The following is a 17,249-nucleotide window of genomic DNA, read 5'->3' as shown; positions in this document are numbered from 1 at the left end:
GTAACAAAGTATTTGTACTTTATAACTTTTCACCTCTGCTGGCATGTGACTTTTTTGTATTATACTTTGTTAGATTTTCATTTTCATTACATTTGAACAATTTACTTTTTAAAGTTTTTGATCATTTCTTACATGCAGTTTGATATATTTTTTGCTAAATAGCTTTAGTTTGCCAAACTAGATTTATCCCTCAGGTAGCTTTGCTGTGGTTTAACTTCTTCCACTCTGAAGTAATTGGTAGCATGCAAAGCTATGCTTTCTGAGTAGCTTCCCCAACACTTGTGGTCACACATAAGAACTGTCCTCATTACATTGAACAACACTTCCCCTAACTCACCCTGTCTGTTACTGAGAATACATTTCTCCTTCCTTGTCTGCAGATATCGATGAGTGTTCTTTGTTCGCTGATGAAATCTGTAAGAAGGGTCACTGTGAGAACACGCTGCCGGGCTACGAGTGCTACTGTCAGCAGGGCTTCTACTATGACAGCAACCTTCTCGAGTGCATTGGTAAGTACCTGGATACAAACTGTAAAAAACACTTTGTTTAAATTTGTAAAGACAGAACAGTTTGTAGATGTTTGGATAGATTCATGTTGTTCTTCATGGTTGTATCTTCACCTTCAGATGTGAACGAATGCCACGATGAGTCTAAATGTATTAACGGTCAGTGCGTCAACACCGAAGGCTCCTTCTACTGCAACTGTAACCGGCCCTGGACTCCAGACATTAACAAGAAGATGTGTCTGATGGCAACAATAGCAGGTGAGTAAATGTGTCCCTAATGCATCCATGTAGCTACTGGAGGAAATATCTCGAGCTGTGAGTAAACCCTATTGTTCTGCAGATGTGAATGAGTGTGAGGACCCAGCCAACTGTAAGAACGGCCACTGTGTGGACACTCCAGGGTCGTACTACTGCATCTGCTCTCCGCCTTGGATGCTGGCCACCGACCGTAACAGCTGTGTGACTCCTGAGGAGCAGGCTGGTGAGTGCAGACACTCAGTAGGAGGGTTATAAAGAGCAACAAGGCAGTGGTGGGCAACAGCAGTTTATTCTGAAAAAAGCAAAAACAAAGTGTTGGCTGTCTGCGCTTGTGGGAAGCAGTATATGTGAGACAAAAGTGATTTCCGTGCCAAGAGGAAAAAAGGCGGTGAAGGAATCTACTAACCTTTTTGTAGGTGTTATTTTACTAACCAGAGGCGAGAAGAGACATTGAGCTTTACAGGTCGTGAAAACAGAGAGGTATTATCATCATCAAGTTATGTTTTGTAATCACAGTTTAAGATGTTCATATATTATGTGAGCATGCTGAATGAGTCTGTATGTTATATATATGATATCGCATTTTAGTGGCTGAAGAGGATTTTGTGTAATCTGAGATTTACAATTTAGATTTTTGGGGGAATACATTACAGAGGAACAACCCTAAAAGTACCAAAAGTATTTGTTACATATATCAATGGCAGGATAATGATAGTGGAAGAAGTATTATAGAGCCATCTTAAGCTAAACCACGTAACGGCACAAGTAAAAATAATGCCATAGGTACACATTAAGATGGAATAAACATATAGAACTGAAATAAAATAGTGGTGTTTAAATATCCCATTTATACCCCACAGAGTATCACCAGCTTTATTAAGGCTTACATATTCTATCCTAATATAAATCAAGTGAGAAGTTGTCTTTCGGATCATAATTTACTGTAATTGTTGTCTGAATTGCTGAAGCATTAGTCACAAATATAAAATATTATATCATATAAAAAATTCTGGTCAAACGCCAGATTGGAAAAAAAAGTAGTTGTTGTATCACAAGACCTGAAGCTGTTGTTCTGGCATTATTGATGAAGAGGATCTGAACAGATCGCCACCTGATACTAAGATGGACTACATTCACCCATCATTGAGTCAAGGTTTGCTGATAACATGGCCAGGAGTTGGGGACATGCAATTAAGGATGGCTGATTTTCATACGGCTGTGCTATGACGATTTTTGGAATTGTTACACTCAGGATGGGATATGTGCTTGCATTCTTGCTTTAAGGCCAAACATGTTCAAGGTCAGGCTCTGAAGTCCAACAACTGTGTCCTTTGACTACTTTGTTTGTCATATTTATAGACACACCTGAGCCAATGTCTGGAAACTTCCTCTTTGGTGACAGTGAGGTGCTGTTGTTTGTGGATGATGCTGTCCTTTTCGCAAGTGGCCATCAATGTTTACTGTAGCTGTTTACAGCTGAGTGTGGCACTGCTGGGACAATAGTCACTGCCTCTGAGTTTGAAACTGTGGTTCCCTGTTCATTTATAAAGTTGCCACTGTGCTCTGAGCAACTGGTGTGTTATCCTGGAGGCTGTTTATATAAAGATCTTTTGATATACATAGTTATATAGAGATATATTCCTGAGTATGACCCTTTCTTCTTTATATAGACTTTGGTTCCCTCCCACAAAGGAGAACATTACAGGAAGTAACAGGGAAGGAACAGCCTAAAGTTAAGTAGTCCAGGAAACAATCTTATTTATGATCTTGACATTAGCCACTGGTGAGAGACACTGGCTATAATAATGCAGACTTTCAGTTGGCTGTGATTTTAAAAACAGAACAAAAATGTGCCCTTTTGAGCCTCACCTATGGTTACACTCTTTGGGTAGTGACTCAAGTGTGGATACAAACAGCCAAAACAGGGTTTTCCCACAGCTCTGCTGCAATTCAGAGGGACCTCCATATCAAGCAGCCGCATCTTGGCTTTGAAAGGAGCCACTTGAAGTGGTCCGAGCACCTGGGAGCCTCCTTTTGTTTGCATTCAGACAAACAGAGAAAAGCTGTGAGATAACATCTTAGGTATGGATGACTCTGGTCTCCCTGTTACTGCCATGGCCATGACATGAATATGACTAGAAAATGAATGAATGGATGAACACTGATTAGCTTCAAACCAACTTTTGCCATCACCTGTTATTAATTTTAGGGAAGCATTTCATGAAAATTGATGGTAACTGTGCACTCATCCCAAAGTCTTCTGTACTTCTGCTGGAAACTGAAAAACTAAGGGAACCCACAGTTATTCTTTAGTCGAATTAATGAGTTGTTTCAAATTGTGGTCTTGGGACTGAGTGAATGTGATCTGTCTTGTCCTGTAATGACTTGGATTTAGAAAAGTTGGACTAGAAGAGTTGTAAATCTCTATTTAGATCTTTATTTTTAATATGCCTTCTGAATGCATACTAGACCCTCAGGTTTCTATCTAGTTATGAGATAGATATGCTGACACTTGAATAAAGCGAAGAAAAAACAGAAACAAATAAATATTAGAAACTTGTTGCTCCCACATCACAGTACACACTGGCCTGAATGTCAGTATCATTTTATCTGCAAACTGCCTGCAAACATCTTGGCACATAAAAAGATTCCTCAGTTACAGTGTTGCTGGAACCAGGTTTCCTGTTTTAACCTGCAGCATTTTTGCAGATTTCACAGTGTGGTTGCATGTTTACCAGAGGCCAACTGCAGTATTATGCATGACCAAATCTCATTTTGCCATAAGCAGAACCTTGCATGCAACATTTATGGAAGAAAAACCGGACATACAGGTGGTGGACACAATAAACTGCTGCAATATCACTGCAATGAATGCTGCATCTGAGGCTGAAGATGTTCAGTTTTTGTTGAGATTCAACTCTCTGCAGCCTGTTCAAGTTATCTGGTATTGATATGTAACTGAGGCTGACTAAAATATAAAGTGCAATGCAAAAACATCACAGCCTTAACAATTAGCACACAGCTGAATCAAAGTATTTGTGAAACAATTTCAGGAAAAACTGAACATTACAGTATAGTTTATTGCAGGATTGTTGTACAGAATTTCCTTATGTAGCAGAGTCACTTCTCTATTATTGTGTCCACCACCTGCAGACTAAGAGCTGGCCCCAAGCAGATGTTCATACTGTAACCAGTGTCTGTGGTGCCCTTTGCAGATGTGAATGAGTGCCAGGACCCCTCGTACTGTAAGAATGGGAGGTGTGAGAACACGCCCGGCTCCTTTCACTGTTTTTGCGACCCTCCCCTCACCTTCAGTGCAGCGCTGAAACAGTGCGTCTATGACGGTGGGTAAAATGAGCGTCAGCTCTCCCGAGCATGACCGCGAGCATGATCAAAATGAGTTTTGGCTTACATCTGCCGCTCATCTTGCTCCTTGTAATTCCTCCCAGTTTGTGTCCCATCTGGCCTGCACTGCCATTTTCCCTCTTACCCACTTTATAGAGACAGCTCCCATTCTTGGAGAGATACCTTATTAAGCATACAAAACGAAAGTACGCATTTATGCACACAAAGCAATATCAGAGTATGTTCCGTGTGAGAAAAAGTGATTACTTTTATTACTTTGATTGCATTTTCTCTGCATGTCTCTTTGCCACAACAATTTGTGTCTCTTTTGTCTGTGTTATTATAGATGATGAAATTGATTTGCTCTGGCAGAGAAAAGACAAACTCAGCCTTTGAAAACAAAATATTTCATGCAGAATGGCCTGAGCTCACTGCTGATAATTTTGCATGAAAGATATGCGATTCACAGTACGTTATGTGTTTGATGCCAGCGGTCTTCATTCATACTGGGCAATGAATGTCATCAATATGGCTGATTTAACATCTGTTAATGTGATGCATTGTATCCAGAAGACAACAAATAACACTGAACACTAATATATTCTATCTACACAATTACATTAAACATATAACATATAATTGTGATCCACAAACAATTGATCTGTAACAATAAGCTGTTTGGCCAATGACAGTAAACTGTCAGCATATCTTCATCATCAATGCAACAAAAGCAGCCATCATTTTCTTTCATGTCAACCAAACAACACTGCAAGCTGCACCCATGTTTTACTTGTAAGCACAGAAAACTGTAAGTGCATGAAAGATTATTGTTGAGGAAAATCAGTTCTGATAGTTCAGCCCAGGATTTCTCTGCAAAAAAAAACATGTCCACGGGCGTCTCATTATCATGATCTTACCCTTAATGTAATTACAGCAGTGTATTTGACACTTGAAACAAGAGACGCTACAAGAATTTCAAGCAACTCCTCACTCCTGATAATTGTTATCAGGTTGCCACATGCACTGTACATTAATATTCACACATACTCGATGTATATGTACTATACATTAACACTCATGGACATGGCAGTGACATTAAATATGATAGCAATGTGAAGTTGGTTCTCATTTCTAGATATGACATTGTTTTTATTTGAGTTTGGTAACTTTTAAAAACATATTTTAATATTATTTTTTATAGTTTAAAGTATGATAAATAATGTAATGTATGAACTAATTTCCATGGGCCATGACTAGATCTCCATACTGTACAATATACTGTATATTATTAGGTATACTGTTGAAAAAGTGTTATAGCTACTGTGTACAGGCACCCACTGTGATATGGGCTGGACTAGTTTCTGCTCTTTTGCTAATACGTTCTGCTACCCCCAGCCATAATAAATGTATTGAAACGAATCAAAGGATGATACATTTTATACACTTTGTTGCAGTTTCACTCTGATTTCTAAATATTTTACATATATACTGCACATCATCCTTCATTTGTAAGTAGATTGAGGGTGCCCAAAACACACATTTATCCTTTAAAGGTGCAATATGTAAGAATTTTCCACCTGAAATTTTACTCCAAAAAAAGCGGGGGCAGCATATCACCAGTTACCGCCTACTGCTACTAACCGGAGCCGCTGTTAGCTCAGTTAGTCGTTAAGATAGCAGTCCGGACGGGGAGTTTTTTAGCACTGGGAAAGTGTTAGTGTTTACACCTCTAGCAATGGACCTTTGGACCGGGATGGGAAGAGGCTAGCTGGTTAGCATGCTAACCTTAACAGATATCTCTGCAACACATACACAGACGTCTTAAAATCAAAACGGTTATTTCTTTACATTCTGTTGATAATTTTAGTACATTTTTATATGTCTTTCACGTAAAAATTCTGACATATTGCACCTGTAAGTTACAAATTTACACACTGTATTTCGTTTATTTGGACGTCTTCCACTGGCTTACATAACACTGCTTTACTTAGGACTGGCTGAATGTGGCTTCCTGTACTGTAATTAAAATGGATAAAACCCAAAAGTGTCTGAATGTAATGTTTGTACCTGTAATTGTTATTTATCCTCCTTTTCACCCAGATCGTACTGCAGCCCACAAGGACGTGTGTTTCCTGCAGGTTGACGAGGGCTTGATCTGCAGCGAGCCCAGGAACGGCATGGTGGTGACCTACTCAGAGTGCTGCTGTCACTACGGTCGGGGCTGGGGGCCCGAGTGTAACACCTGTCCACCCAGAAACTCAGGTGAGCTAAGGACACTGACGACCAGACTGGCCTCTCAACTCTGACCAACGCTGCAGCTTTTCCTCTCTTTTGATCTAAAAAGACGTTTATCTCCTTGTGTTCAGAGATGTTCAGTCGACTGTGTGAGATGCATCTGGAGACTGAGTCTGATGGGGAGCAGGATTTCCTGGCAGCTTTTGCCAACTACAACCCTGGTAAAAACCCTGGTAAATTGTCAATGTACAATCATGTCAGACAAACTCATTAATTAGCCCCGAACCAACCCCTTATTTTCTGATCTCTTTCTGTCCCACATTTCCTCTTCTCCCCTGCCCGTTTGTCTGTAAAAGGTGACAGTTCAGAGGAGGATTCGGATGAATGCAGCTGTGCAAATGGCCGCTGTGTCCGCTCCTACCTGGGCACCATGTGTGAATGTAACACAGGCTTTAGGCTGGACCACTCCCGCACCCGCTGTATAGGTTAGTACCTGCTAGTTACAAAAATACCTCTTTTTCGTCATTGACTTATTGCAATTCAAGGAATATACAAAGGGCAGTGAATTACATGTATCAGGTTACAAAAAATAAATCACTATAATCAACCCAGATTACATTTGAAAAATGTGTAATTAGTATATATTTACATTGTCATTGATCACTTGATTCCATTTTTGATTTCATCTTTAAGATAAAGCAATTTAAAAGTTATGAAACTATTTTTAATGATGGACAACGCTCTATTAACTCTACTATCGTGCTGGGTTTCCTAGACAAGTGCTCCCCTTTGTGGCGGACCTGTTGAGAGTAATATTTGATTTTGTTTTTTAATGATGATTTATGTATAATTGAGTTTTTTATTGCTTTTTATTTACATTAAAAATGGAATGAAATGGAAGCGCTCCCTTTGGGTTAAAAGAGCATGTCCTCCATGTGGCCTTATATTGTTTTTGTATGGGTAATTTAATTTGACCAACTGTAAGTGCTGAATGTTCAAATTGCATTTTGTTGCTGTATTATGGCCAACTGTTGTGGCTGCATCCATTTTTTTTAGCTTCAGGTGAAATATTATTGATGTTTGATTTTGAAGTAATCCAAGAGTAATCCAAAAGTATTTAGAATAGATTACGTTTTTTGTAATCTGATGGATTGTGTTACTAATTTAAAAAATGGCATATTATTTAGTTATTAACCATGTAGCCAACAGAGGTATATGCACTGACTTATATGTGCAGGAGCTTTGTATTCAGCACTGTTGAGTGATGTTTCATTTCCTTTTTTGCATCTTACAATACATATTAATAAGTGCTTGTGTTTGTTTCTTTCAGACATCGATGAGTGTGCAGAACCAGGAGCTCGTGTCAGTCCGTGTAGGAACGCTCGCTGCGTCAACACTGCTGGCTCATACAAGTGCTTCTGCAAAAATGGCTTCATGGCCTCACGCAGGCCAAACCAATGTATCCGTCGCAGAGCTCGGTAACCTCTGTGTGTCACTCTGTTTGGCCCTATCGACAGTATGCAACACACACGAACACATGCTGTACATACACTTGTGTCTCACAGTACGAAAAGGGGACTGCATGTGCGCAGTGAACCTAAAGACATGAGATCTCATCAGGAGCCAAATCATAGCTCATTGGCTCATGAAATGTACAAAAACATATCATTGTCAGCTCCTCTTTCACATCTCACATTTAAAAAAATAATCAGTACTGAAAAGGAAAATGTTTGTTGTTTGTTAAACATTTTTGTAATTATTGTTTTTTAAAACTGTTTTTTGTTAAGTTTAAATTGTGCATTTTGTGATTTTATTCATTGATCTCCCTGTTGCAGTGATATTTCATTCTTAATTTGAATCTCTGATCCTCAAGCCACCTCTTGTTTTATTAAAAGTATATTATGCAGGATTTGTTGTTGCTGTGTAAAACACACCATTCAAAGTTGGCCCCTCCGCCCCGGCTCAGCAGGTGAGAGAGAGAGCAGCAGTGGTCGAGAGAGCTACTGTAGAGGGTGAATGAAGAGAGGGAGCAGCAAAAGCGAGAATAAAGCAGCGAATCTGAGAAGTAAAACGTTATTTTTTCAGATTTTTTCACAGCAATTACGTTCAAAAGTACAGATAAACACACCCACATCTCCGCACAACCCTCCACATCTCGTGTGAATGCAGTCAAAGCACGCTACATCCTGTCCTCTTTTTGACTATCTGCTTTGTTTGTGTGTAGCCCCACCCTCAGTCAAACGGAGACACAGACCTGCAGCTCTTTATGGCTAACAGAGAGCACAGCAGTGAGATGCAGACAGCGATCTAACCTGGTCGCTACGTTTTTAGAGTTCCAACCTCACACCCTGCTTGCTGTTATTGGCTGGAAGTTACGTACCACTGTCCAAAGGGTGACGCCCAGAAACGTCTTGAACACAGCAAAATACTAAGAGAATAAGAACACAAAGGCAGAGGGCAGGGTCTCTGCAAAAACAGACACTGCCACACACTTCTAGTGGGTCATTAGTGAGGATTGAGAGGCATTATTTTTTGTATGATCCAATTCACTTTTTTTTAAGGAAAATCCTGCGTAGTATACCTTTTAAGGAAATGTGTTTCAAAGATCTCTATCTGGTATTCCTGGTATTCACGTCAGCCCAGTCAATATTTTACCGTATTCCCCCTTACATTCCCATTTGAGTACACATTCTTTCATGTTTAATTCTAAATCAACATCATCTGACTTGTGTTTTGTAACCACACATTTCTTATTTTGTGTTATTGTACAGTTTGACTGGTGGATCAGCAGTTTTTGTAAGAATGGTCCCCGTCCTAACCCCTGTTTATTTGTTGATGTAAAATATGAGAAACCTGAAGTTTTTGTATAATTTGACATGTGCACCTAAGTGGACTGTAAGCTAGACAAAAAAGGTCATGCACTTAGTAATGGATATAGTGGGAATGTTTGCTACAAACCAAGAAAGTTTGACATCTATTGTCATGATTGCTGCAAGTATTTAGAAAACCAAAGACGCCGTTGAGATAAAAAGAATTTCATTAAAAAAAAAGATGTCAACCAGTCATGCATTTGTTTTTCTTGTGTTTGAAGGTGATATGTTTTGTTCACGAAAACATCTAATGTTAACAGAAAACAGATCAGACACATTCAGTCAGAGTTCATAAACGGCCAGTTGAAGAAGTAATGGGGGACGGCACTGTGGATGATTCAGTGTTGCCTTTCAAGCACACCTAGAAAGCAAATAAACTGAGCACATGGCGGGGTCTCCATGGGTCTTCCATTGGGTTTACTTCTCTACTCTTTTGCTTCAATGTACAAATCTGTAACATTCATAAACTGAATTCATTTAACACATTTTGTTGTTTGCATGTTATTTTTTTTGGACATTTATATCGCTTAAAGTGAGTGTTATTTGCTCCTTCACAAACCGACAACATTGCAGTGTTATATTATGTCAAACCAGGTATTTAGCAGCATAAATGAGTATTTTTCGTTTTATTTTAGCAGTCACAGAACAGAAATGTTTTAAGTATTAAAATGAGAAGAAATATGCTCTGCCTTCAGTGCTGCTAGTTCATGGAGATCTCTATAGAATTGACTGCTTCCAAATTGTTGATGAAACCTGTTAAATGTGATTCTCTTGAATCTGAAATCTTACACTGTTTTCAAAGATATCAGTCTAATTAAATCCCTATTGTCCCTATAGGGTATGCTAATATAAGCTACAGGTCGTCCAATAAAGGTGATGTTTTTATTGACCCCAAATAACCCCATCTGACTTTACTTTGATTAGACTCTTAATCTCAAGCCCCTCAAGAGTTTTGTTTATGCTAATGAAGTAGTGAATATGGGAGAGTAGACCAAAAAGCCCACAGGTGACATCAGCTACCTGAAGAAAAGCACCATCTTGTGGCTTCTTTGTGTTATTATAACTTCTACCAGAAACCACAGTAAACATAGAGTTCAGCTTCATGCCCAGATGCTTTTCATCAATGAAGACTGGTGAGTGACTGCACTGTTTGTACGTCATGTTGTCCAGACTACAGTGTGCCCCACAAGTGTGTCCCCTGCCAAGGGAGGGTGGAGCGCTGCGTTCACACTCAAAACTAACTTCAAATGACTTCCAATGTATTCCATTTATTTTATTTACAACCTTTCTTGTTTAATTTGTTGTTTCTTCTTTTACAGTGACTGTTATTTTAATACTGTTATCCAGCCATATCTGTTTTCTCTTAATTCATTTCCAACATTTTCACAATCATCATGATGGTTCATTCTTTTGCTCTTTTGTTTTACTTATGTTGAATTTTTCCTTGTTATTAAATAAAATTGTTTAAGCAGTGCTGTTATACTGACATGACCATAAATTGATAGATATGAATTTGATTTCACACAATTCTCTGTCTTCAGTGGAAAGTACACAGTAGCGATGAGTGAAATGCGGTGACTGGATGTGTTTTTAGTTTGATTTTGTACAAACATCTTCTCTTTTCTGACATTAAGTCTAAGTTAGGCTATCGTTGTGATAAAACAAACTTCCCTTTGAGAAATACACAAATATCATCAGTAGGCTTGAATAAAGTAGCATCAGATGGCTAAAAGATATGGAACATTATTTTAAGGGGGGGCTATAGTTCAGCCAGAAATTAAACAGCTATATGCCATATTAAATGATTTTCCTCATTTTTCAAAGTGTATAAACATAACACATCCCAGCTAGTCTGCTGTATAGAGACTGAGATTTAAAAATACAACTTTCAGTTTAGGCTTGTTTATACAGGTGACATCAAGATGCTGTAAGTATACAAACTGCAGGCTGATATGAAGACAGAAAAACACATTTTAATGCATGAAACATTTGATTTCCGAGGTGAAAGGTGACTTTATACACAGATATATACAGATACAGCCCAGCAGGCGACATGATCACAACGTTCGATCACAACATCATTTCGAACATAAACAAACTCCCAGGCGACCGAGACGAGCCGCAGCCATTTTAAAACATCTTCCCCCGACATTTAACGGAGAAACACGACCTCTATCGACCACTGTTTTCATCCTGACATCAACTTTCTGACAACTAACAAGGACCAAGGCTGTTTCATCGTGGCACATGTGAGATTTTTCCTATATTAAAATCCACCTTGTTTTGCAATGTATTTCTGCGTTCAGGCATTCTGAAGCTCTTAAATAAAAAAAAGTGTTAAACGCCTTTTCGGGGTAAAATCATGAAATTTGACAGACTTTTGACAAACTTATGTCTATAAAGACCCAAAATGACAGGGCACAGGTTTAGACCAGGTTTGAATGACAGTAAGAAGGTTTTGAGCGAGTAATAATAAATTAGGCTAAAGCTAGCAAAAAGAGTCATGAAACCGAAATAGACTCAAAACAGAAATACATTTTGAACGATTCATCAGGATCCTCTCTTCTTTTATGATCAATGTCTATCATCACAACTAGTAATAGGCTATATAAATGTGTATTTTATCAATAATCAGTCACCCAACAAGTTACTTGGTGTGGTTTTCTTAAAATTATTCAAACAGTTATTCTCTCAAGGAATATTATTCTCTAAACACGGAACGGACAACCTACTAAGGGTAAAGGGAATAATGTTGATTAATATTGATTAGGTATCATGTGAATTTGTTGTAAAATATACAGTAAATTAAGTTAAAGTTAATGTTTATAGGCTCTGAAACTTGGCTACTGTCTCCATCCTCTCATCTGTTCATTTATTAATCGTATTAGCATGATAAAAACTAATAATAGCCTATTAGAACTTTTTAAACAGCTTGTGAGAGATTTAAAATACATTCAATTTTTTACCAAATATCTTCTGACTTGAAGCAGTACGAGGTTAATATGCAATCAGTATGTTTTAGAGCCCGACTGATAAAGATTTTTTAAGGCCGATAACGATACAAATATTTGGTGATTTAAAAATCAGATATTCCGATATATCGGCCAATATATATATATCTCTAAAAAAATATCCAGAAACGCGTAACAAAACATACAACATTAGTTATTTGTAGTTATTTATGAGTCCTCACTGAAATAATATGATAATGCAGTTTAAAAATAAACTTGTTTGTTTTATTGTCACAACAGAACAGAGGAACATCAAAATAAATATCTAATTCCGTTTCACTCTCGGCTTACACGTAACAGCAGCAAAACTGGACATGGTAGTCACAAATTTTGTCATGCTTATTTGAGTTAAGAGAACTGATGGGGATGTTCTTTTAATTGTTATCCAAGCAATGTATTTCTCGTGACAGTTGCCAACTTACCATGAACACACTTCACCGATGATCTCAGTCATGGATAACTGGTTTGCTCTGCCCAACTCTGGCTGGATCAGCTGGTTGTAGGGTTTGTGGCGTTCTAAACACGAGTGTTGCCAACAGGGACGTTGTAGAGTGTCCTCTGGTGGACAAACTATGCAACGCCAACACTCATAACATGGTTGAAGGGTGTTTCGTCCGTTTTTATTTTATTTTATAAATATTAATTTATCGGCCATTATAAATGCCGATACCGATAGTTTGAAAAATGCCTAATATCGGCCAATAATATTGGCCAGCTGATATATCGGTCGGACTCTAGTATGTTTTGATGGTGTGTTTATGTGACAGAAGATTAAAAGTTGGGTGTGTTTCTGTCTTCAGATTGACCAGCGTTTCACTTGGACTTCTGTCTTCTTGCCGGACCCCAACCAGCCCGACATCCCTAGGCTGATACTTCGAAGGGTACCTGTACCAGCCCAGTCCAAAAGTTCCTCCACAGAGTCTACATTCAGGTCCCATCAGAGCACACCTCCGGGCTCTCCCTCTAACTCTTCCTATAACTCTTCTACAACCTCCTCACCCACCTCCCCCCTCTCTTCTTCTGCCTCTACCTCCTCCTCCTCCTCCTCCTCCTGCTGTGATGTGATATGACGTGCTGTGGCGTGATGTGCTGTGATGTGAAGTGATGTACTGTGATGTGATGTGACGTGCTGTGGCATGATGTGCTGTGAGGTGATGTGCTGTGATGTGCTGCCTCTACCTGTGAAGTGATATGCTGTGATATGCTGTGCTGTGACGTGCTCTTATGTGACGTGCTCAAATGTCACGTGCTGTGAAGTGATGTGCTGTGCTGTGGTGTGACATGTTGTGCTGTGATATGATGAAAAAAACAAAAAGAACAGAAGAAAAACGTGATGTGCTGTGACGTGCTGTGATGTGACGTGCTGTGCTGTGCTGTGACGTGCTGTGCTGTGATGTGATGAAAAAAGCAAAAAATCGTGATGTGTAACGAGTGTACTCCGCCAGCAGCGTCGGGACCGGCGGTCGCCTCTCAGCTGGGTAGCCCATGCCAAGCAGCCTGCAGTCGTCCCCCATGGGCGGCTCAGGCCAAAGCAGCATGTGGCCCCCACTGAGGCAGCCGTCGGCCATAATGCAATATGGTTGCCCATGCCAAGGGAGGAGCTGTGCGGGTGCTGGTACAGCCAGGTATCGAGCTAAATATGCGGAGATGCTGCAGTGGAGTCCCCAGGGATGCTACATTTTAAAAAAAACAAAAACGTGATGTGCTGTGATGTGACGTGCTGTGATGTGATGTGCTGTGATGTGAAGTGATGTGCTGTGATGTGCTGCGACGTGCTGTGCTGTGATGTCATGAAAAAAACAAAAAATCGTGATGTGTAGCGAGTGTACTCCACTAGCAGCGTCTGGAGCGGCGGTCGCCTCTCAGCTGGGTAGCCCATGCCAAGCAGCCTGCAGTCGTCCCCTATGGGCGGATCAGGCCAAAGCAGCATGTGGCCCCCACTGGGGCAGCCGTCGGCCATAAGGCAATATGGTTGCCCATGCCAAGGGAGGAGCTGTGCGGGTGCCGGTACAGCCAGGTATCGAGCTAAATATGCGGAGACGCTGCAGTGGAGTCCCCAGGGATGCTACATTTAAAAAAAAACAAAAACGTGATGTGCTGTGATGTGCTGTGAAGTGATGTGATGTGCTGTGACGTGCTGTGCTGTGACGTGCTGTGACGTGCTGTGATGTGATGAAAAAAACAAAAAATCGTGATGTGTAGTGAGTGTACTCCGCCAGCATCATCGCGACCGGCGGTCGCCTCTCAGCTGGGTAGCCCGTGCCAAGCAGCCTGCATTCGTCCCCCATGGGCGGCTCAAGCCAAAGCAGCATGTGGCCCCCACTGGGGCGGCTGTGGGCCATAACGCAATATGGTTGCCCATGCCGAGGGAGGAGCTGTGCGGGTGCCGGTACAGCCAGGTATCAAGCTAAATATGCGGAGACGCTGCAGTGGAGTCTCCAGGGATGCTACAGTCTAAAAAAAACAAAAACGTGATGTGCTGTGAAGTGATGTGCTGTGATATGCTGTGCTGTGCTGTGACGTGCTCTTATGTGACGTGCTCAAATGTCAGGTGCTGTGAAGTGACGTGCTGTGAAGTGATGTGATGTGCTGTGATGTGATGTGCTGTGACATGTTGTGCTGTGATGTGATGAAAAAACCAAAAAGAACAGAAGAAAAAAACGTGATGTGCTGTGACGTGCTGTCATGTGACGTGCTGTGCTGTGACGTGCTGTGATGTGATGTGCTGTGTTGTGACGCGCTGTGACGTGCTGTGATGTGATGAAAAAAACAAAAAATCGTGATGTGACGTGATGTGATATGCTGTGATGTGCTGTGCTATGTTGTGCTGTGATGTGATGAAAAAAACAAAAAGAACAGAAAAAAAACGTGATGTGCTGTGACGTGTTGTGATGTGACGTGCTGTGATGTGATGTGATGTGCTGTGAAGTGATGTGCTGTGCTGTGACGTGCTGTGATGTGATGAAAAAAACAAGAAAAACAGAAGAAAAAAACGTGATGTGCTGTGACGTGCTGTGATGTGACGTGCTGTGACGTGATGTGATGTGCTGTGCTGTGACATGCTGTGATGTGATATGATGTGCCGTGCTGTGACGTGCTTTGATGTGCTGTGATGTGATGAAAAAAACAAAAAATCGTGATGTGACGTGATGTGATGTGATGTGCTGTGCTATGTTGTGCTGTGATGTGATGAAAAAACAAAAAGAACAGAAGAAAAACGTGATGTGCTCTGACGTGCTGTGATGTGACGTGCTGTGATGTGACGTGCTGTGCTGTGATGTGATGTGCTGTGCTGTGACGTGCTGTGATGTGATGTGCTGTGAAGTGATGTGCTGTGATGTGCTGTGCTGTGACATGTGCTGTGATGTGATGAAAAAAACAAAAAGAACAGAAGAAAAACGTGATGTGCTGTGATGTGCTGTGACGTGCTGTGATGTGCTGTGATGTGACGTGCTGTGCTGTGACGTACTGTGATGTGATGTGCTGTGAAGTGATGTGCTGTGATGTGCTGTGCTGTGACGTGCTGTGATGTGATGAAAAAAACAAGAAAAAACCGTGATGTGCTGTGACGTGCTGTGATGTGATGTGCTGTGATGTGCTGTGACGTGCTGTGCTGTGATGTGATGAATAAAACAAAAAAACAAGAAAAAAACATGATGTGCTGTGACGTGCTGTGATGTGATGTGCTGTGACGTGACGTGACGTGATGTGATGTGCTGTGAAGTGATGTGCTGTGATGTACTGTGCTGTGATGTGATGTGATGAAAAAAACAAAAAAAAACAGAAGAAAAAAACGTGATGTGCTGTGCTGTGACGTGCTGTGCTGTGACGTGCTGTGATGTGACGTGCTGTGATGTGCTGTGATGTGATGTGCTGTGACGTGCTGTGATGTGATGAAAAAAACAAGAAAAAAACGTGATGTGCTGTGACGTGCTGTGATGTGATGTGCTGTGATGTGCTGTGACATGCTGTGATGTGACGTGCTGTGATGTGCTGTGATGTGATGTGCTGTGCTGTGATGTGCTGTGAAGTGATGTGCTGTGCTGTGACGTGCTGTGCTGTGATGTGATGAATAAAACAAAAAAAACAAGAAAAAAACATGATGTGCTGTGACGTGCTGTGATGTGATGTGCTGTGACGTGATGTGATGTGCTGTGAAGTGATGTGCTGTGATGTACTGTGCTGTGATGTGATGAAAAAAACAAAAAAAACAGAAGAAAAAAACGTGATGTGCTGTGCTGTGCTGTGACGTGCTGTGCTGTGACGTGCTTAGATGTGACGTGCTGTGATGTGATGTGCTGTGACGTGCTGTGATGTGATGAAAAAAACAAGAAAAAAACGTGATGTGCTGTGACGTGATGTGATGTGCTGTGACGTGCTGTGACGTGCTGTGATGTGACGTGCTGTGCTGTGATGTGATGTGCTGTGAAGTGATGTGCTGTGCTGTGACGTGCTGTGATGTGACGTGATGTGATGTGATGTGCTGTGCTGTGCTGTGACGTGATGTGCTGTGATGTACTGTGCTGTGATGTGATGAAAAAAACAAAAAAAAACAGAAGAAAAAAACGTGATGTGCTGTGACGTGCTGTGACGTGCTGTGATGTGACGTGCTGTGAAGTGATGTGATGTGCTGTGCTGTGCTGTGAAGTGATGTGCTGTGATGTGCTGTGCTGTGACGTGCTGTGATGTGATGAAAAAAATAAAAAAAACAGAAGAAAAAAACGTGATGTGCTGTGCTGTGCTGTGACGTGCTGTGCTGTGACGTGCTTAGATGTGACGTGCTGTGATGTGATGTGCTGTGACGTGCTGTGATGTGATGAAAAAAACAAGAAAAAAACGTGATGTGCTGTGACGTGATGTGATGTGCTGTGACGTGCTGTGACGTGCTGTGATGTGACGTGCTGTGCTGTGATGTGCTGTGATGTGATGTGCTGTGAAGTGATGTGCTGTGCTGTGACGTGCTGTGATGTGACGTGATGTGATGTGATGTGCTGTGCTGTGCTGTGACGTGATGTGCTGTGATG

General features: G+C 40.9%; 1 protein-coding gene across 3 annotated transcripts in view; it reads left to right on the top strand.

Moving 5' to 3' along the window:
- ltbp3 (latent transforming growth factor beta binding protein 3) overlaps positions 1-9,407 on the top strand; it is a 40,813-nt gene extending 31,406 nt beyond the window's left edge. The window contains exons 22-29 of one of the 3 annotated variants that reach the window (XM_073479247.1): positions 381-509; positions 627-764; positions 847-987; positions 3,980-4,108; positions 6,210-6,371; positions 6,476-6,565; positions 6,701-6,829; positions 7,675-9,407. In XM_073479247.1, coding sequence (XP_073335348.1) covers positions 381-509; positions 627-764; positions 847-987; positions 3,980-4,108; positions 6,210-6,371; positions 6,476-6,565; positions 6,701-6,829; positions 7,675-7,826 — 1,070 coding nt within the window. In that variant the 3' untranslated portion in view covers positions 7,827-9,407. Of the gene's footprint in view, positions 1-380; positions 510-626; positions 765-846; positions 988-3,979; positions 4,109-6,209; positions 6,372-6,475; positions 6,578-6,700; positions 6,830-7,674 lie in introns of all 3 variants that reach the window. The other 2 variants (XM_073479246.1, XM_073479248.1) reach the window with 2 other exon arrangements.
- The last annotated feature ends 7,842 nt before the right edge of the window (positions 9,408-17,249 follow it).

The sequence above is a fragment of the Pagrus major genome, chromosome 13 (assembly GCF_040436345.1).
Source record: "Pagrus major chromosome 13, Pma_NU_1.0".
In the NCBI taxonomy this organism is placed as follows: domain Eukaryota; kingdom Metazoa; phylum Chordata; class Actinopteri; order Spariformes; family Sparidae; genus Pagrus; species Pagrus major.
The sequence above is the reverse complement of the archived record's forward strand: the minus strand, read 5'-3'. Positions and strand labels throughout refer to the sequence as shown.